At 37.1% G+C, this 22,586-nt stretch overlaps 1 protein-coding gene across 1 annotated transcript; it reads left to right on the forward strand.

The window, feature by feature from the left end:
* Nucleotides 1-597: 597 nt before the first annotated feature.
* LOC134851700 (uncharacterized) lies at nt 598-10,533 on the forward strand. Its single transcript, XM_063867902.1, has 5 exons — nt 598-1,007; nt 3,224-3,341; nt 9,111-9,279; nt 9,793-9,960; nt 10,239-10,533. Exons 1-5 carry the CDS (start codon nt 737-739, stop codon nt 10,473-10,475), a joined length of 963 nt encoding a protein of 320 aa, XP_063723972.1. The 5' UTR covers nt 598-736; the 3' UTR covers nt 10,476-10,533.
* Nucleotides 10,534-22,586: the final 12,053 nt, after the last annotated feature.

Raw genomic sequence — 22,586 nt, forward strand, 5'->3', positions numbered from 1 at the left:
TCTATGAAAAATTGTAAAGACTTTTAAAAACAAAAGTCTTTTTGATAATGCCCCAAAACGGTTTAGCAATTGAGTTTTCAATTTTGTCTTGCAACGAGAATTTTTTCCTCAGTTAATTCTCACTGAGTTTTTTCTAATTGATTTCTTTTCATTAAATTTTAGTATAGCCAACAACAAAAGCTACCCTTAATTTAAAAATTATTTGATGACTAACGAACCATTTAAAACTAAAAAGTTGTGACCAAAAGCCATTAAAACTGCCTTAATCATCATTAAAAGAATTCATTATACCTTGATATTCTTAAGACTTTTCTGAAATAGAAAAAGGAAGAAAAATTTCATCCAATATTCTTTTCAAGAAATTACAAGATGACCCAGAATTGTGACCAATTTAAAGTAAAAGGTTGTGACTAAAATCATTTAACACTGCCTTAATCACCAATAAAAGAATTTAATCTACCTTGATATTTTTTCAATTCGTCTCTAACAATTTTGCTAGAAGAAAACCTTCATTCAATTTACCTTCCAATAAATTACAAGATGGCTCTTGGTTGATTGTGACCAATTAAAAATAAAAAATTTTAATCAAAAGCCATTCAAATTGCTCTAATCAACATCAAAATATATTAATCTAGAATTTTTCAAGAATTTTTGTCGAAAATTAATTAAGCAAAGAGCAAAATTTTATCCATTTTCTCTAAAAAATCAACAGAAGCTGGGAAGACTTTTGAAATCAATGATTCTCGTAAATTTTGATTACAATGGAACAACAGCAAACATACCTGAAATAAATAACAACAACAACAGCAGCAGCAGTTCTGTTTTGCCACTCAAAGAAGTGGCCATACTCGTGTCTTCTATGGCCATCGCGTCCCAAGTAGTGGTGCTGCTCATGGCCAAAGGATTGCCGGGAAACTTCTCGGCCCAGACCATGATGGCAGTTCAAGCTGTTGGAGAGATAGCGAACCAAGTTTTCATTCTGCAAATGATGAGTTGTCATCTTTGGGGTAAGTTTGTTACAAAGCTAAAATAACCTTTTTCTAATAAAAAACTCGAAAAATTGCTGAAAAGTGGTTTTATGTACAGTTTGATTTCCAATGGAGTCAAGCAAAAAACACTACATAAACCAACTGAAATAGATTTAAGCCAGAGAAAAGGATTCGAAAAAGCGTTTCAGATTAGAACCGATTTCAAATCGGATAAAATCGATCATTTTAAAGGGCTAAAGGAAATAATTTAACAAGATTCTAATATTTTTTGCTTTTTGCAGGATCAAATTTCAATAAAAGGATGTAAGGTTATATATTAATAAAATGCTTGAGAAAGCGATTGAAATTTGATGCAGCAAAGAGACAAAAAAGGTTATAAGTTGATAAAATGCTTAACAAAGCGATTAAAATTTGATGCAGCAAAATGACAAAAATAAAAGTTTAAGCTAGTGAGCAGTGTAGTGCATTAGTACGAGCCTTCTTTCAACTCTAACACGCAAATAAAAGTAAAATTAAAAATATTTATTCATTGGAGGACACTTTTGCTATAATCACGATCTATAGCATTGGCAATTTCATAGTATCTGTTCTCTGATTTATTTGTGGCTAGTGTTTGATATTTAAAAAGTGTGCGTTGCTGAGTAGTTAGCGCGTGAGAGTCTTCATCTCTAGGTCGCAGATCGAAACACAGATGCGAATTTTTTTAAAACTAATTCGAGGCTAATTTCTTCTTTTTATTTAAGCTGCTCTTTCCAATCGGGTCACCAGCATAGAACGTTTCTACGTGGTATTAAACTATTTTTCCGTGAAAAATTTTGTACACAGATTGGTCAAACTAGGAATGGTAATTTTCATTGCTGACACTTTTATAATTCCCTAAGAAGTTTAAATAAAATATTCATCATATTGATAGAAAATAAGTAATTTTATTTATATGGGGTTGATTTTGTTCGAATTCGAAGTTTTTGTCTTAGTTTTTCTCAGTTCATGTTTCATGTTTGAAAATGTCATTAGTTTTATCTGCTGCAGTTTCTTATAATGCTACTGAAGCACGAAATTTTTTGTTAAAAACATTTGCAATTATAATTGAAAATTCAGTGGTGTTATTTCACCAGGTCATTTTGATCAATTTTTCTCTTAATTTTTTTTTGGTTTTTTCAGTTGATCAGTTTCAGTTTATGCTATACCGGCTCAACTATCAGCTTTTATTGCGTATTTTTAGGTAAAATACGTTTTATGCAGTTAATTGTCATAGTAAGGATGGGTCCTGAATACCTTAAAAATCCATACCTTAAAAATCCATAAATTTTATAAATTTTTAACAAGAAAAGTTTTCTTGCAAAGCTCAGCAGAAGGTCGACCTAGTTTGTCGACTTAGTTACCACTCGTTCAAAAATTTCCTATGCTTTTTAGGCTGTTTATGATCACAATCGGATGCAAACTTGAAGTATTGGAGGTTATTTTTTTTTGTTTTTTTTTATTTGTTTCAAAGTATTTTAATAAGAAAGTTTTTAGACGTATACTGTGAGAAAAAATTAGACTTCTGTTTTTAGTTTCTATTCCTTATCACAGTTTTTTTGTATCGCTACTTTTTTAAAATTTCATTTAGCCTTTGTGAATCAATTTTAAGCACTTGATCCTTGATAATGTACCAAAATTTTTTGTAATTTTCTTTTATTAACAACAATTCGATAACAAATAGGAGAAAGTCGGAACATTCAGGGTTTTGCCCTGATATACGAGCAGTCTTGTTTTATTCTGATTTTTATCCGTTTCAGCTCTTGAAGTCTTTATGATAAATCGATTTGAAGTATTCGGATTGCTCTGAAGAATCTGATTTTTTTTTTCAGAAATTTTTTTAGTTTCATTCAATTCTGAGATAGGCATCTCAACCAGGGGCGGATTTAGCTTTCCCCCACGCCCTCAGGGTTTCGACCCCCTACCGACCCAAAGGGTACTATTTAAGAAATCCATACTTGGTGACGTAAAAGGTCGTCAAAATTGTTTGAAAATCCGCCCCCCCCCCTGGAGAAAAACCTAGATCCGCCCCTGATCTCAACTTTTCGGTCTGGCAATTCTGCAGGAGAAAAACTTTGCTTGAATGAAAGTTTTGCTATTGTGTTTTAGTCAACAAGTAGTTTTTTAAAATCATTATACGAGAATCGAAGTTTGACTTAGAACAACATTAAAATGGAGATGTGAGTTACAATTAATTCGCTGAATATATTCCACAGGAGGTGTAGTTTCTTGTGGATTTCTGAAGTGGGACTTCAATTGCAAGGTGATCGGACTGGTCAACTGGTTCAACCGGACTGCCCCGGATTACCTGAATCTCCTCCTCTCCATCGACAGGTAACTTTGGATGGATCTCTCTAACTATATCCCCCCTCGGGTACCTAAAACGAATATCCCCCTTATTAAAAAATACACCAACGGTTAAGCATACGAAAATTTTATACCTATCTAACGAATGCCACCCTTTTGGAAAAGGGGGATATAGTTAAAAAGATCTTTTTGGATTTCTGATGTTGTATCAGCCATTGTAAATTATTCGAGAGCAAAATGAGTCATTGACTACTCATTTGTAACATTCGTCTACTGTAGTCACACATGAGGCTTAAGAAAAATAGGCCCTATAACCATTGGCTCAAGAGTCAGGGACACTATCTCTTGTGTTTTTCTACCTCAAGAACGTTCGGAGCCAATTCGGTTCGCTTGCGACATGAGACTGGAACCCGTTACAGCTTGAAGGCCACTACCAAAATACCCCCACTCTAGAAATAAAAACGTCCCCATACTTAGGTCTCGAAATACCCAAAATACATGAACGCCGTTAAAAACCGGGTCGGAACAATCCGCTTAGTTACTTTTTATTGGACAGTGGAACTTTGATCCATTTCAGATGGATCAACCTAAAACTCGCCTTATCTCAACATAACTATCATAAAATACACTCGAGAAATTTAAATTGAGAACTCACATGTCGATGCACTTGAGTATGAGGAATAACTAAAAGATAAGCAGCTTGAGAACTAAATAATATAACTGAATAAGTTTGATGCTAATTAGTTTTAACAACAGAAGTAAGTTCTGTCTCAAGAATCAAAGTTTCTGAATGAACCATTGGGACACTCGAGTTGTCCACTCTTCCATTGAATGTTCACTCCTTTCCGTTCGAATAGTCTTCCTTTCTCAAGTCTGTATTCTATTCTCCTGTTTTCAGGATGAGACAGCTCTACTCTCTGATTATTCCGTATCGAGAAATTGCGAATAGCAATTTCCTGCCTTTTTCTTGAGTAGTTTCCCGCAATTGTTATTTCGGTCGTTCTGATTTTGATTTTTGCGTTTTCAGTTGGTTCGAGAAAACTGAGCATGACAGGCTCCATTCGAAATTTTTAAAATTAAAACTTCACTCCAAAATTACGTGTTTCTCAAGGTCAAACCTCCAGACATGACCGACTGGCACAATTCCTCAAATTTTCTCCTCGCTGATTCGATTATGTATTAACGGATGTGCTTTTATAATAAGGATTACTTAATTTAATACTAGCATTGAATACTTGCACAAACTGGATATCGGATTTTTTTTCGGCCCAAATTTGTAGATCGCCGCAATGATCGAAAATTCTGAGCTGAAAAACTCTGATATCCAGGGCTAATGTTTCTCGAATGCGATACGAAATCTGCGTAAAACAATCATAAACGCATATTAACTCTTCACACATAAATTTTAATCCAGTTGTTTCGTTTCGTACGATCGTAAGAGATTTTTTTTATACTCATATTTATTCTAGATCAGACATACCTTATAACATTAGAACACAACAATTTCAAGAACTTCTCTCTAAAATAGATACAACAATACAAAGACAGTCAATTGACCAAAATTTTACGAAAACTAGCTGAAACAGCAGAACTCTCGGATATTTACGCACAAGAATACAGCGGATACTTTGGAGATGTTGAAGATTACATAAAGCTCAACAGTGAAAAAAACTGATCACAAGATAATTCGCCGGTTGTTATTTTCAGTTTTGTAAATCTTAAAAATGAACTCCTAGTGTTTCTAGCATGGCCCTACTATATATTAGAAAGATTATACGCAATGTTAATTTTTTGGATTTCTCTTCTCATTATTCAAAGGAACTTATAACACATGTGCAAAACATACACAAGTAAGTAAACAAGCAAGAGTAACACGAATTTTACTTGCAGGATTTTTTGGAATAATTTTCACCTCAATTAACAAAAATTGTTCTTGCCGCTCAAATTAGCGAATACGATAGGAAACTATCTACAACACCAGATGCATAGGAAGCTTCATAAGAAAAAAATAAATTCAACACCTACAGCACCGCCACATTTACAAAATCTGCAAAATAATCAACCCTTATCTTAAGTCCCACAAAATTATAGCAACACACTAGCAATCACCGATCGTACCTCTGAAGGTAGTAGCTTTCAACGAAGTCCAGTATCTCATATAACACCACCAGCCAAACATTGACGACACATATGAGCAAAGTTTAGAACAACCACACATAATAAAATTTCCTTTTCAAAACAATTTTTTTAACACACGATGAGCAGACATAATGGATCCCCCAACCGTTACCTTTTCTATCCATCCAACTTCCACCGCCAACCCTCCCGCATTTTACTCTTAGACTTCACCTCTTCTCCCCTTCCGAGTTTTTTTTCTAATTTACCACGCAAGGATTCAGACGACTCAACCCAAACAGTTTGTAATACCATCTCTACTTTTAGAAGCTCAGTTTTAGAAAACCTCAACAATTTCCTAGACTAAGAACCAAGCCCAACTAATTTTTCACAACCACATTTCCAACCCATTGCTTCACAATTTCCTAAAGAAACCTCTCCCTCCCCCTCTTCATACACTGATACTACCCTTATTCTTTTCCCAATGTCAAGTACTCAACCCGACGCACCTAGCTCCATGACCGATAACCAATTAGAGCATGAATTAGATAGTTTTATAACACAACAACAGCACTTTTATGACACAAATTTTGCATTAACAATTCACCAAATAACACATTCAGCCTAAGCAATTCATTCAGTCAATGTTGCACTAACCAGAGCACAAAGAGTTGTTAAAGAAAACACTCTAAGCTTCACATCAATCTTTCATTGGCTGACCACGATCATCCCGTCTATTTTCCCATCGTCCACAACATACTAACACAAAAAAATTACTTCATAACTCACCATCCCCTATCCCCAAATCTACATAATATGCGACCGCTAACGACAATCCACAGAACTTATACGTTGAAGAAAACGTTCTGTCTCCCACACTCTCTTGGACTACCTATTACCATTGCACTTGCCCATTAACCTTTCCCTTGAAAATCACCCACGAGGACAATGAATTAAGTCACTCCCTTCTTCATAAACTACTCATTGCACTTCACGCAAATCAATTTACCACCATCGGATGAAAACAAAATCTCTATTGACTCATAGCAAAATGCGCTAACCGATTTTTAACCACACTATGCTCATGCAATAACCCGATATATGGAAGACACCCCAAATGAGGAAGATCCCATTACTTAACCTCAACTACCAGAATTTTTTTTGTTTAGAAATGAATATATATTCCACTTAGATAGTAATAACAAAAATTCGATAACATTTTTGCTCGCGCATTAACAAACACCAAAGAATGTGAATCAAGTTTTAACAAATTTAATCATTTCGCACTCACATTTGACTTCGTTACACCTAAAGAACGCGACAAACACTACTCGCATGAAATCATGTTAAGAACGAAACTGACGCACACATACACATTTTATAAAATTATCATTATATATCTAATCTCATCATTATATCGACATCATATATCTAACTCACCAACACGTAACTCACAACATCGTTTTATGATTATTCATTCAAATACTTCACCATATTTTTCAAATTTCACTTATTATCTTAAATTGACTAATCTCTACGCCATCCTTCGTAATTATAACCCCAACAGACAAATGTATATTTTCTGCCGACTAACCAACACTTTCCCCATTGATGACGCTCGCCCACTAGTTTTCCCCAAGAATATATACAGGCCTTTGAAATAACCCTAGTACAACATATTCACAACACTAAAATCAACCACAAACTGTATAATTTAATTCAAAACCCAAATCTTGAATTCTCACTACTCATCGAAAAACTTAACCTCATCAGAGCGCTGGAACTCCTCTGGCCTCTGCTTCGCACTTCTCTTATCGTCAGACCCGATTAAAGCTAACTTCCCAAGGATTTTTCCATGATGCAGTATCCTCGTAAGTATGAATATAAGTATTTAAACTAACAAATAAAAACAAGACACTTAACATCATCCATGTAGTTCTCAATTTTTTTTAGATTTCATCAATATCATTCCTCTAAACAAAAAAGAAAACAGAAAATCACCAAATCTTCTTCTAGTTTCTAAATTTTCTATTTAACAATGAAAATTAATTAATGAAATTAATTAATGAAGTAAGTTTTATCCTAAATTCAATAAAATAATATCTCTGAAGTAAATTTCATACATTTCAAAGCAGTAAGAATTCATAAAATGAAAACAATTTTCAAGGAAACTAACATTTTTGTAAGCTTCTATTGTAAGCTTTAAAAAGTCTCCTCACTTGCTTACAATTCACACTCTGTGCAACAAACTCGCACAACTTGCCCACGTAGAATTATTTTAAAAATAAATTTCAAGTCTCAAATCCATCAGATAACAACTCTAACTAACTTTCGCGCGTTTCCAACTTTCTTTTAACCCGGTTGGAAGGAATTATAAGTAAATTTAAGCTAACCAACGCAGCTTACTAACCCCACAAAACCAACCGCATGCATAAGAACATCCCACGGTACTCAGACCAAATTAAACCCAGATTGAAACTGGATAAATTATTCTTTTGAGACCCACTTTCAAGTTTTATTGAAATCACTTGAAACAAAAAATTGTCAGAAGAAAAACCCAACAAAAACGATCTAGTTTTGATAAAACAAAACAACCAAAGACTGCCTTCATGTGCTACAACCCCGATCCTCTGTTTTTAATATGAGTGGCTCCAGGGTGAGCAACTCTTTGAATTAACCAAACTTAAAAACGCTTTTGCGAAAACAACTAATAGAACATCATAACTGAATCTGATCTCACTAACAAGATATAGATTTAATATGCACTGTAAAAAGACTTCTTAAAGCAAACGGAACGAGCAGCAAAGGGAGATGAAAACTCCAGGACCTTCTGACTTTGAAATGGCAAATCTATTGATTTGTTGCCGTAGTCACAACCCTCACAGGATTTAAAGTGTGGAACTAACATCGCAGCAAAGAGAACAATTGAAACAGACCAGTGGCATACTCGATGAGAACTTCGCAAACAGATTCTGGTCACTTTGCGCCCCATACAGAGAAGTCAAACTTCATCTTGCACGCAGTCTCGCTCTATCTCAACGAAATCAACACATCATTGCATCAATCTGAGATCAATCTAACACATTTACTAAAGACAGTCTACAATAAGACAAAATCCATTTCTGGAACACAAACAATTGTAGTCTCTCTCTGCTAAAATAACTACATCTCTCCTTCCTTCACGCTGTCACTGCTCCAACCGCTCAAAAAGAAACCACTCCAAAGAACAAAGGAATCTCCACATCCATCCTTTACTATAATAAACAATCTGAAAACTAAAAACTTTCTAAGCCCCGCATAGGTGGAACCAGTTTAAAATTAATTTTTATAAATAAATATATACTTAATAAAACTATCTCTATAAAACATTACTTACTAACCAATCGTGATCCATAACTAACACCGATAATTTATTTTAGTTTGAATAAATCTTAGATGACAGTTGTTCTCCTTTCAAACAAGTTCCTTAAACCTATTTCGCAAATACCAGTATAAACTAGATCTATTGAGACTAGGAGATATAAGAGTAAGATTAAAATTGGTATTAGTCTAAGAAGTTGCACAAATAAGTCCGGCCGAAAACAAGATAGCGTGAGGAACAGACGGCTTACCTTATCTGAAATTACTCTATGAGTAATCTACCTCTGGCTTAAACTCAAAACGTTTGCTATTACATTGCAGGGTGGTAGCTGTCAAATATGGTGTGTGGTACAGCACTAACTGCAATCGAATGAAGGCGTGGCTGGCAATTGTGCCGGTGTTGACTCCGGTACTTGTCGTCATTATCTACCAGGCAGCATATTTCCAAATCACCCAGCTACCCAGACCGATTTGCTGGTCTGGGGGACCGGTTAGAAATTCTATTTTACTAGCTTAAAGTCCAACAGGTAACGTTTTCCATTTTTCTGCAAGATCGTATGGAAAAAACTTGTCATATACTTTTTTGGTTTTTATGGAGTTGTGTGAAACTGCATCAAGATAAGCTTTATTTCCTATATGAAAAGGTTTCATAATCATTTTCGTTCAAACAGGGTGCTTAAGAATTTTCTTTTCTTTTTCGAAATTTTTTCTTGGAGAAATCAAATCCCAAATGAAATATATAAAACCGAAATTATAAGACAACTTTCAACATATTTTGGTTTCAGCTCGAGCTACTGAATGAGTTTAATTGGTCGCGCTTAAATGAATATCATAAATTACTCTCATAAAATTTTCGAAAATTTTGTTATAACCACATTGGTTTTCAGGTCAACAAAATATTTAGGTAAACCAAATTGGTTTTTCCAGCTCCTCCACTATGAAGATCTTATTTTGACCGATCAATTTGACGATGGTTTGGTCTGTCAGCTCATTGTCTTTTCAGGTGAACTACAGACTGATGACGAATGTGATGGGGTTCTTGGGGGTTCCTGCTACTCTACTCACAATTCTACTAACTGTCTACCTCGTAGTCCAACTAAAAAAGCGGCAAAAGATCAGAACTGCTCAACGAGTGAATACTCACAATCATGAGCCGAACAACGACAACTCGGTTCTTACAATACTCATTTATTCATTACGAGGCCGAAACTTTGTACTTTGTTTCGCAACAAGGATTCCGCAACAAGGACACTCTCTTTGTTCTTTGTTTGTGCGGTCGTTTTCTTTGATTGTTACTACAAAAATTTAACACATTTAAAGACTTGTCTCTGGATTCCAGAGACATACACACACCAAATTGTGCGCCTATCCAGAGCAGTTTGGCCTCGTAATGTTTGATTATTTTTAAAAAAATATATATGTTTTACTTTTGTGACCGGAAGTTTTCAGGTTACTGTGGCGCTTCTGACGAACTGTGCAATCTTCTCCCTTTTCCGACTTCTTCTGTTCGCAATTCATGCTCTGGCGGCCAGCATGGATGACTCAGACAGAGAGTCGATGGGGTTGAAACTGAGAGTGGCAGGACTGGCTGTTGTGTGTGGCACGTTTGCTGTTCTATTCCAGGGTCCAATATACTTGACCATGAAGACCATGAGGAGAGCTTTCAAGGCTTCAGTTGGACTATAAACGCTGTCTCAAATCAGTCTAATAAAAAATATACATAAATCTGAGATTTTCCACCAAAATTCGTCACCTCATTCTTGTGCAAATGTTCAATTTGACTATCCCCAAGAAATTTTTTCCATATAAAGTTGTTAAAAGAGTTTTTTAGAAAAGGTGGGAAGGAACTGTGTTGTCGCAATTTCTAAAAACTCGCAGGGCCACCCACAGTGACGGTATGTATCATTTCACTTGTGAGAGCATTTGCACTTGTAATCATTAACAAGACTTTTCAGCCCGTAATCAACTTCCGTTTACTGATCTGTGCAAAACGCTAGCAGTTACTTAAATATTTAAAATTATATATTCTTCTCGTAATGACTTTATTTTTAAATCGAAGAAACAAAATCTTTACATAGAAAAAAGATCCGGTTGAGATCTTAAGATTTTTTTCTTGTTTTAAAATTCTTTTTAAGATGAATATGTTGAAAGTGAAGAAACATTTTTAAAAAAAGTTAACCAACTTTATATAATTACAGGACAATCTGTAAACAATAACACTTGCTTCATCTTTTTAGTTTTTTAACTTACAGGTTTTAATGACAAATTGCTCCAAAAACAAAAAAGTCCAAGAGAAAAGTGAAAAGAAATCAATTAGAATGGATTTTTGTGGTCTAGATCTTTATCAATATCATCGGATCACATATCGCACTCAGACAACAAAATGGAATTAAAAACAATAATAAATGTAGTTCCTCCGAATCGCAGAGGAGCTATCAGTCCTGTAGAGGGTAGTCCATTCGTATTATCTCCCCACATTCCAGACAGTGTTATTTTGTTGAGCGAAGCTATTGTATCCGACTCAAGGCCGTTTTTTGCGACTAGAACTTTCTCGTGGTACCACTATTGCAGCCAAATTTGGTCAGGTTGTGGTAGACCTGAAACTAGAGGTCAAGTGAGAGCTCGTCCTCGCACACTATCATTGCCATGGCATGGGATCGATTACACGATCTGACGATTCTAAAGTCAACGCCTTACCACTATGGTAAGTGCCCCTAAAAAAATGGATTATAATCCGTTGTTTTCATGAATTTTAAATTTAATTTTATCCATTCAAAATAATTAATGGATTGTTTTTTGCGTTGTGCAAAAAATGCAATAGTTTGCGTTGCGAATCGTTTCGTTCATCCCCTTTTATTTGCCCCTTTAACCCCACCTTAGCCACCGCTCTACCACCTAACCTTACCAACATCCCCACATGAATCACACCCTTCGGCCCACCTGAACCACCCGTTTCCTGATCTGAACAAACCCCCCCCCCCCCCCCCACCTCACCAATTGAATCACCCGCCCCCTGACCTTATCTACAACCCTGCCCAACTGGCCAACTAAATCACATGCACACAATTGAAAAATTGATAAAAACGGTAACAAAATCAAAATTGCGCAAAAAATGAAACTGAGCAAGAAGTAAACATTTATAATTTAGGCGTAAAAAAACCATTTTGCTTGCATTGATATTCGCACCTCAAAATTGGACTAAAATGGCATTTCATTGTCTTTGTTTCTAAAAGTGAAAAACAATCGATTTTAAATGATTTGATATGGATTTCAAGGCTTTATTAAACAATAGCTAAGTAATTCATTTTTATAAGTTTTTTTAGTTAACCAGCCAGAGCCATAACACGAAGGTTACTTATTTAAGGTTATCTAAGCTATGGCTATAATACACGAACTCATCTTCTAAATTGCAGTTAAAAGGCACGTGAGATTTGAACCCGCAATCATATGGTTGATGTGCACCATCACTACCAATGCGCCACAACGCCACATTTTTAATTGATTCTTATCGATTATTTTTCACTTTATAGACGCTGACAATGAAAATCAACTAAAAAATTGAACTCCAGTGTGGGTAATGTAGTGATTTGCGAAAAAAAGATGTTATCTCCACTAAACGTTTTGAGTTTTTTGAAATGAAGTGATTGAAATTTTAGCTTCCTAGTTAATGACGAGTATGAAATTGAGTATCAAAATTTGAGCATGCAGTTTGGCAACTTGTAACTTGACATTCTATTGACACAGTTTTATTAAATTAATGAAACTCAATCAGAAGTATTACAGGCTGCCATCACAACACTACAATTAGACAAAAAAAACTTTTTTTTGCATGGCTGTTTCATTCGATTTCATATTCATTTGCTACCGATCTGCTTTGTTGGTTCAAAAAAAAATTGAAGTACAAATCAAAAACATTACTAACTGACATTTGAGCAGAACTTGCTCAATTTCTGATGAACGCGCACTTAACATCGGATAATTTGAAAACGTTGAATAAATGGTCTGTATCAATGGAAACTCTTCGATCCTTAACCCATAAAATTGCAACCTTGAATGGCAGTCATTATTTGAACCTGACTTTTGTAGTGATTCTATACTGAAGTTACGTATTATAACGTCTCTATAACGTACTGCTAGGTGTCTAATAGTGATTTACTCTAGCTAGTTGTGTGTTTTTTGCCACTCACTATCTTTAGGCCGCATCTTCAGTCCATTCTTTCATAAATTGTTAAAGAATTTACAGATTGTTATGTTGCGGTACTTCTGTTAACTTTGAGTCGTAATTTTTTTATATTGTTTGATATGACTGAATCTTCAGTTGTTAAGCGAATTTTTGAAATACTGCTCATCAAAAGGTTTTTGTTGACGATGCTGTGAACTCAGGTTAACTCCTAGGGGTATTGGTTAATTCGTCTCAACTCCGCTTGATTTCGTTTTTCCGACATTAGCCTTCTCACTCGGCCCGTAAAAATTTCACGTTTACACATTTCATTCTAGAATGTGCATGCACTGTGCCGCACCCTAGACATTCGGCATCCGGTGATTTGCTGAATTACTGTCTTAGATCAATCTTATGACTAAGAATGTTCAAGCCACACTTACAATACTGTTCAACATTTGAAACAGGCAACCAATATATCTATTATACATTTAAATGCGCGCTTCACTATCTCACCACGCTTAAGCTTTTTCAACGCAATACTTTTGCATGTTTAACGGAAGAATTTTTTCACGTTTAAGCTATATCGTATATTGCAATAGTTAAGATTTTTTCGATTTTCCAGTTTGAATTCAGTGATTATTCCACCTAGTTTAAAACAAGCAGCACAATAGTGGGATGCTGTCAGGATTCCCCAAAAGGTTAGAACTTTAATTCCAATAAAGAATGCTCTACTCCTTTTAGTGTGAGAGATACGACGAACGATTTTCGTTGTTTTTCTTCCAAAATATTTCAGAAAATCAAATTGAAAAATAATTTTTATATTTGAATGCGGGCTTCACTATCTTGTCACGTTTAAACTTTTTCAACGCAAAATTTTTGCATGTTTAACGAAAGAGCTTTTCACGTTTAAGCAATATCGTATAATGCAATGGTTAAGATTTTTTTAAAATTTTCCAGGTTGAATTCAGTGATTATTCCACCTAGTTTAAAATAAGCAGCCAAATAGTGGGATGCTGTCTGGATTTACCGAAAGGTTGAAATTTTGATTCCGATGGAGAATGATCAACTCCTTTTAGTGTAAGAGATACGACGAACGACTTTCGTTAATTTTTCTTTTCAAAAAAATTCAAAAAATTAAATTACAAATTAATTTATACTTAAATGCGGATTTTACTATCTCGCCACGTTTAAGCTTTTTCAACGCACAATTTTTGTATATTCAACGAAAGAATTTTTTCACGTTTAGGCTATATAGTATATTGCACTGGTTAAGATTCTTTCAATTTTACGGTTTGAATTCATTGATTATTCCACCTAGTTTAAAATAAGCAGCCCAATAGTGGGATGCTGTCAGGGTTCCCCAAAAGCTTGGAATTTTGATTTCAATGAAGAATGCTCGACTCCTTTTAGTGTAAGAGATACGACGAACAATTTTTTTTCAAAATTTTTCAGGAAATCAAATTACAAAAAAAAATTATATATTTAAATGCGGGCTTCACTATTTCGCCACGCTTAAGCTTTTTCAATGCAATATTTTTGCATGTTTAACATGAGATTTTTTTCATGTTCAAGCTATATCTTATATTGCAATGGTTAAGACTTTTTCGATTTGCCAGTCTGAATTCAGTGATGATTCCTCCTATTTTAAAATAAGCAGCCCAATAGTGGAATGCTGTCAGGATTTCCCAAAAACTTGGAATTTTGATTTCAATGATGAATGCTCAACTCCTTTTAGTGTAGGAGTACGACGAACGATTTTCGTTAATTTTGTTTCAAAATATTTCAGAAAATCAATTTAGAAAATGAATTTTTTATTTAAATGTGGGCTTCACTATCTCGCCACATTTAGGCTTTTTCAACGCAATTTTTTGGCTGCTAAACGAAAGAATTTTTTCACGTTTAAGCTAATTCGTATATTGAAATGGTTAAGATTTTTTCAATTTTTCAATTCGATTTCAGTGATTATTCCACCTAGTTTAAAAAAAACAGCTCAATAGTGGAATGCTGTCAGTTTTCCCAAAAGGAATTTTTATTACAATGAAGAATGCTCAACTCTTTAGTGTAAGAAGAATACTTTAGTGTAAAAGATACGTTTTTTTTCAAAAATTTCAGAAAAAAAATACAGAATAATTGACTAAACTTTCTCTAACACTGTAGTTTGGTGCTGTAGATTCTTTTAGTTTTTGAGATATGACGTTTTTTGTAAATTTTTCAAAATTCTTTTTAGAAAACTCAAACGAAATTTTCTTTTTCAAAATTTGAAATTCCCAACCTTGCAGTTGGCGACTATAAGAGTTTTCTCAGGAGATGCGGACCTTGCTTTCAAATATGACTGCTCAAATCCTTGCAGTTTTCGAGATAGTACGTTTTCTGTGATTTTTTCAAAATAAGTAATTTAAAAAAGTTATTTTGAATTTTTTCCCTCTAGTAGGGTGCTGCTAGGGTACTCTCAGTGGTTGCGAATCTTGCTTCCATATATGACTGCTCAAATCTTTGTAGTTTTCGAGATTTGACGTTTTTAGAAATTTTTTTAAAAAGTTTTCAGAAAACTTCAACGATCTTTTTTTCTTCAAATTTGGAAATTCCCAACCCTGTAGTTGGGGACTATCAGAGTACTCTCAGGGGTTGCAAACGTTGCCTCTTATTATGACTGCTCAAATCCTTGTAGTTTTCGAGATGGTATGTTCTTGTGATTTTTTAAAGTTCTTTACCCTGTAGTTGGGTGCTGTCAGGGTACTCCCAGGAGTTGTAAATCTTGACTCCAATTTTGACTTCTCAATTATTTGTAGTTTTTGAGAATTAACGGAAAATTTATTTTCAAAAAAAGTTCATAAAATTTGAAATTACCAACCCTGTAATTGGGTGCTGTCGGAGTACACTAAGATGGTTTCCAATATATGCGGTTTTTCATGAGTTGTCAAAAATTTGAAGCACACTCGTTTTTAAAGACCATGAAAAAAGTCCAGCGAGCGACTGATAATAGCGACCGGCTTGCTAAAGTTGGAAGTTACGTTGACAGAATCAGTTATTTCTTTTGTCAAGCAATTTTACCCAACAAGGAGCTGCTGGTTTTAGCAAGGACAATCAAACACCAGCAGTCATCAAAACCAAAGCTTGAAGAGTGCTAATATACTTTCAAGGAAACTTATGGTGTTTTCAATGATCAAACCAAATGGTACAGTAAAAGCTCAAAACTGCCATCGAACAATACACTGACACATACGCAGCGCTTCCAGCATCAACTCACCGGTCGTTGGTCTCCCCATCGTGTAGACTTGATCGAAGACATCAAACTTGACTTTCGAACTCTACCAGTCAACACAGACATGATCATGTATTGCCACTTCTCCGCTTTGAGGAATGTCAGAAGCAAAACGAGCGCCTTATTTCGCTTTAAGGAACAGAAGTTGATTTTGGAAATTTAAGACTTTCAATAGGATAATGTCAGGATTATAGCCGAAATGAAGATCGCCGAAAGCGAGTTTCGAGAATATGTTTCAAATACGGAAGAACTGACTTCTAGGTCGGCCTTCAAGATTTTTGAGTGAACAGAGTCTTGACTTAGAAAAGAATGGCAAGATACGAACATGACATCAGCTGGTGAGAGCAAACTCTACGCGTAACCACAGACAATTTTGCAAATCCTTCGAGCAATTTTTTCGCCTCTAGTTCTCAACTAGTCACACTCAAGAAATTTATTATTCAAATAGTATACCTGATAGACCATGCGGAGACGGTACTATTTGCGTACCCGGGCCATACAAAAAGTTTCAGCAGGCCATACAATAACAACTAACCCTTAGCATGCAGTAATAGGATCGAAGATTAAATATGCAACTCCGGTAGCACCGATAACCGGTGGCACCGAGTAAATACGACGCTATCTTCTTAACCTCTCTTGCTCCCTCGCTAGAACTACTTAGAATAATTCAATATGTTTACCCGAAATTTAATTTAAGGTTATGAACCCCTGCTCCCACAACACAGTGGTACACTCCCGTTACCTCTACGTCTCCCACAACACAGTCAAACTGTTTCCCTTGCTTATGTCCCTTCTACGCAGGCTCACAATGTCATGCCAACTGAGATAGGGACCAGTTTTAAGTTTATGTAAATGCCATCAATTGTTTTCTTTCTGTCTAGAGACCTGCTCCTTTGACCTTGTAATCTCTAACGTCTGTTCCGATCTGAAATAAAACAGTGCAGTAAGATTTCGATTTGATGCCTAACAGTTGGACTAAAAATACAACTTATTTACAATCTTTTCATATTCCAAACATTCGACTTTAACATGGCGCAGCCAGCAGAGAAACAAGGAGGGGGAAAAATCCATTAAACATTGTAGCATTTTGGGAAGTACGAACACCGGAACCTCCAGTCTATTGGGAAGAGTGGATAATCAAGTTTCACTGGGGGATGATCGCAAAGTACGATATTGATCCCGATGATTTCTATTTTGCGAATACTCTAAATGCGGCGGCTATCGCGGCGTTGCCTGAAGAAGTAAATGGAAAAAACCGTGTTGATTCGGAAAAGAAGTTAAAGTCTAATCTATACCTATGTATCGGAGATGAGGCGCAGCGGATATTCAAAGCACGGAAGCCGACGGTTAACATCAAAACTGAACGGTACCCACGGGTTCTAGATGAGATGCAAAACGTGTTCCAAAGAGAGAGGAATGTAACACATGAACGGGGTCTTTTCTACGGGAGAAAGCAGCGTGAGAACGAAACGTTCGAAAAGTTCCATGCGGAACTAAGCGCCCTAGCAGGCAGATGTGATTTTGCAAATCCGGCCGAAAATGTTCGGGACATTTTCATTATGAATATGCGGGAGTCGGATTGCCAACGAGAATTATCGCGATCAACAAAATTACCGGAAGAAGTCTACAGAATCGCATTGTCATACGAACGCGGGGAACGCGCATACAAATCATATACAGGAAAACCAGCTTCGACAGCTCCGGCTATTTCAATAAAACAAGAACCAGTGAGTAACATAAGGAGGGGAAAAGGATTTTTTCGAAGTCGCGGACGCGGGGGACGTGGAGGATACACCCAAGGACCAAGTAGTAGTGGAGGAAGCGGAAACAATCGTAGATGTTACAATTGCGACGCACCTAACTTTACCCTGGATCACATTGCGAGCTGTCCTGCAAGAGGAGCAACATGTAACTCATGCCGAAAATTGGGTCATTTTGAACGTACATGTCGAGGAGTTAGAAGGGGTACTAACCAGTGGAGGGGACGAGGACGAGTCGGACTGGTTAGGGAAGAAAGTGAGCATCATCAAAGTACACAGAACGTAACTGACTTGAACGAAGATCCAGTGTCGTGGGTCAATCAGCAGGGGTGCGGGGAAAAAGAATCCATGACGTCGGGATCGGACGATTACATGGTAATGTCAATACACAGGAAGAGGAATGAATCCGCACTAAAGATCCCTGGGGCCCGCGTGCAAGTTGAAGTAGCAGGGAAGAAAATGTGGTTGTGGATCGATAGTGGATCCCCAGTCACCATTTTTAGCATTAACGACCTAAAAGCAACGTTAGGTAAGGCGAATATTCAACTACAACCTTCGAAAGACGAATTTCTGGATTATAACAACAATCGTATAAACATACTGGGGAAGATAACAGTGATGATGTCATTAAACGGCTGGGCAGCACCAGCACAAGTGTCGGTTATATCCGGGAATCATCAGTCCATCCTGGGGCGGGATCTTATGGGCACCCTGGGCCTCGAGTTAGTTCAGCGGAAGAAAGTGATGGGAATCACAGGGGAAGGAATCAGCCAAGAGGAGGAGAAATATGACGAATTGCAAACATACTTCTGTAAGTTGTACCCAAGTTTGTTTACTAGGATAGGGAAAATCCGGAATGCAAAAGTAAGAGCCGAATTTTTTGACAATTTGAAGCCCATACAGCAAAAAGGACGCAGGGTGCCGATTAGTCTGCAAGATAAGGTGGATAAAGAAATCCATCGGTTAATAAATGAAGGGCACATCGTAAAACTACAAGAATGCTCAGATAAGTATTTCGTCTCTCCCATCGTAATTAAAGTAAAAAAAGATGGAAGTATAAAAATAGCACTGGAATCGAGAGAGTTAAACAAGCAGGTACATAAAAATAAGTACCAAATGCCAAATATTGACGAATTAATAGACGGAGTAAGCCAGATCATTGCGGAGAAAAAAGCGGGGAATGTGTATTTTACAACGTTGGATTTCACATATGCGTACGGACAAGTCGCGTTAGACCAAAATACGAGTGAGCAATGCAATTTCTCGCTTGTTGGTGGGAAATCCACAGGAACTTATCGTTTTAAAAACGGATTTTACGGGTTGACGTCAATGCCGGCGGAATTCCAAAAAGTAATTGACAATTTGCTTAAAGAGTTCCCTCAAGCTAACGCGTTCATTGATGATATCTTAATTTCTTCGAAAGGAACTAAGATCGAACACATCGCGTTGGTCGCGAAGATATTGAAAAAGTTGGATATTTCTAATGTTGCTTTAAAGTTAAAAAAATGCGAATTTGCGAAAACAGAGTGCGAATGGCTCGGATTTCGAATTGGGGAAAGTGGTATTACACCCTTAGTAAGAAAAACACAAGCAATTGAAGATCTGAAATCCCCTAAATCGCGGAAGCAATTGAAATCACTGATGGGTTCACTCCACAGCTTACACAAATTTTTACCCAAACTCGCAGAATTAAGCGCACCGCTAAGGCCATTACTAAGTCAAAACAACGATTTTGTTTGGACTAATGTTTGCGAAAATGCGTTCCAACATTTAAAATCGCTAGTGAAAAATATTGTCGAGTTACGACATTTCGACATACACCGGGAGACTAGAATTATCTGTGACGCTAGCCACGATGGTTTGGGGGCCGTGTTAGAACAGTATGGGGCGGCAGGGTGGCATCCCATTTCGTTTGCATCGCGTTATCTTAACCCGGCTGAGAAAAAATACTCCACGAACGAATTAGAATTACTTGCAATAGTGTGGGCTACGGAACATTTTCGCAATTACATATATGGCCGTTACTTCACAGTCATTTCGGACCATAAGGCCCTGCTAACGTTATTAAATTCATCTCCGAAAGGAAATAAAACGTTTTTCAGCCGACTAACGCGTTGGTACGATCGTTTAGTGCCGTACGACTTTAAAGTTGAACACAGACAGGGGTCTAAAATGGGAATGGCAGATTATCTGTCCCGATTCCCATCTGCAGCGGCACCCGAGACCAGTCGCTACGATGAAAGTTTTATAGTGGCGAAAATAAAAATGATAAATGAAGCTCTAAATCCTAAGGCCCAAATGAAGCCTAGGGGTCAAAATGTGAAATATCTAAAGCCAATACCGGCGGTAGAGGGCGACCAGTCATGCCTTGACATAACGACTTTTGTAGCATCCAATGAGACTACAAGAAGAATTGAATATGCAAATACTCACAGTGAGAGTAAACGCTCACTAGAGGGCGTGTTTGCATGCAACCGACGGTTGACCAATCAGATTCAAGAGATTTGCATACCGGCGGAAATATGCAAATACCAAAGAAGAAAATTCAGACATCGTTCTCGCTACGCAATTTCAAGTCGCAAAATACAAGAAATGAATAACATGAATAGTAAAAACTCAGTAAATTCACCTGAAAAACACGATAAAATTACCTCTGCTATTGTAAATACCTCAACAAACTCTGGAGACGTTAACCTTAACCTTGTACTTAATCGTTTAAACCAACCCCCCAGCCTCAGTTCTGTCAGTTCGGACTCGGATATTGAGTTAATACCGCCCGAAATTATCGATCGAAAACAAACGAATTCGAAGAAATCCAACACTATCATCTCATTCCCTCATCAGTTTCCTGGGTTATCCTACCCATTAGTACAGAGCGATAAATGGGTGTACTCCATAATACCGTCGGACAGTAAAGTTGTCAAAAAATTGGAACATCCGGAAATTTTAAGTCTAAAGTTAGTCGAGGCTAATCTGGAGAAGGACCCCATCATGAAGACCATACGTGACGCGATCAGAGACAGAAACCCAAGAGCCCGAGAAATCATCACTAAACTAGGACCATATTACGCCCAACACTATAATGACTTCGCAGTACGGGACAACTGTTTGTGGATGGACGGCCGATTAGCTATACCTAAGGACATGTCTTCAGCAGTCCTCAACCGCCTACACTTCCAACACCATGGTCGGGATAAGATGTTTGCGGCCGCAAAGGATGTGTGGATCCCTTTGATGCATCGAAATATTGCCGCAACGGCAAAGTACTGCAAAAGCTGCGTAGAAGCAGGTAAAAACCTCAAACCAGATATCCCAAAACGTGATCTTGGGGAAACTTATGTACCTAAAGAACCAAACGATTTGGTCCAATTAGATTTCTGGGGCCCAGTCAATTATGTAAGGGGTAGAAAGAAATATGTACTAGTTGCAGTAGATACTTTTTCGCACTGGCCGTCAGCATATATATGCTCAAGTAATAAATCTAAGAATGTCTTAAAGTTCCTAAGGAAGTACATAAATACTCACGGACACCCAAGGAAGTTGCATATGGATCAGGCAACGGGGTTTTTCTCGAATGACATTCAAAGTTTCTGTAACTATGAAGGTATCGAACTAATAAAATCTCCAGTTAAGGATCATCGCGCAACGGGGATGGTCGAAAGAACAATTGGGTCAATAAAAAATTACGTGCTCACTTATCTCCAGGAAAATAAGAATTACAAATTTGGGGAAATGATATCTCGAGCGCTCAGCGCTTTACGTTTTGTGCCACATTTTAAGACTAAACTAACACCCTTTGAAGCATATCATGGAAGAGAAGCAAATACGGCGTTTCGAAATTTAACAAAGATACCATCATTGAAAAATCTAACTTGGAATAATGTTGTTAATCAGAAGCTATCTTGTTTAGACAAGGCAAGTAATCTCCCTGAGGTGGAGCTGACCCTAGACTGGGAAAAGAGAAGCGACCTAGTATACGCTCCTGAGCAACGGAAAAACCCAAGGATTTTGGACGATAGTGAGATAACTGACAGGGATCCCAAGGCCACTGAGATGGCAGATAGAGTCTCAAAACAACCAGGAGGGCTAAAACGGCCCAAGGCTAGCTCAACGACAGTCTACCAGAAAACGGGGAAAACAGACCCCAAGGATCCAAGGAGGTACAAACGTTTACCTTTGAAAATCGATAAATTAACTGGTCATACTGTGAAAATGGAAAAAGGGGCGTTATTAAGACGAAGTGGTGTTTCTTTTAGAACAGCGGCTGAGGAAAGCCAAATCAAGGATTTATACGAAGCGTGCACCCCGGGTCCGAGCAAGTACCGGAAAAACACCCTGGGCCCAAGTGAAATCGGGAAGAGCACCCCGGGTCCAAGTGGGCCCACAATAAGCATCCCGGGTCCAAGTGTACCGACGAAATTCAAACGGAAAGCGGAAAAGGAAAAATTCGCAATGGGACAGGCAAAAAAGGCAGCAAAACCGAGGATTGTAGAATATAGCGAGGACGAGAGTGAGGAGAATGACATGAGCGATTGGACAGTCGAGGAGGACGAGGCGGAAAAAACTGCGGCGAGTAAGGACGTAATTGAACCGTCGGATACAGTGGTCACGCG

The sequence above is a fragment of the Symsagittifera roscoffensis genome, chromosome 7 (assembly GCF_963678635.1).
Source record: "Symsagittifera roscoffensis chromosome 7, txSymRosc1.1, whole genome shotgun sequence".
Taxonomy (NCBI): Eukaryota; Metazoa; Xenacoelomorpha; order Acoela; family Convolutidae; genus Symsagittifera; species Symsagittifera roscoffensis.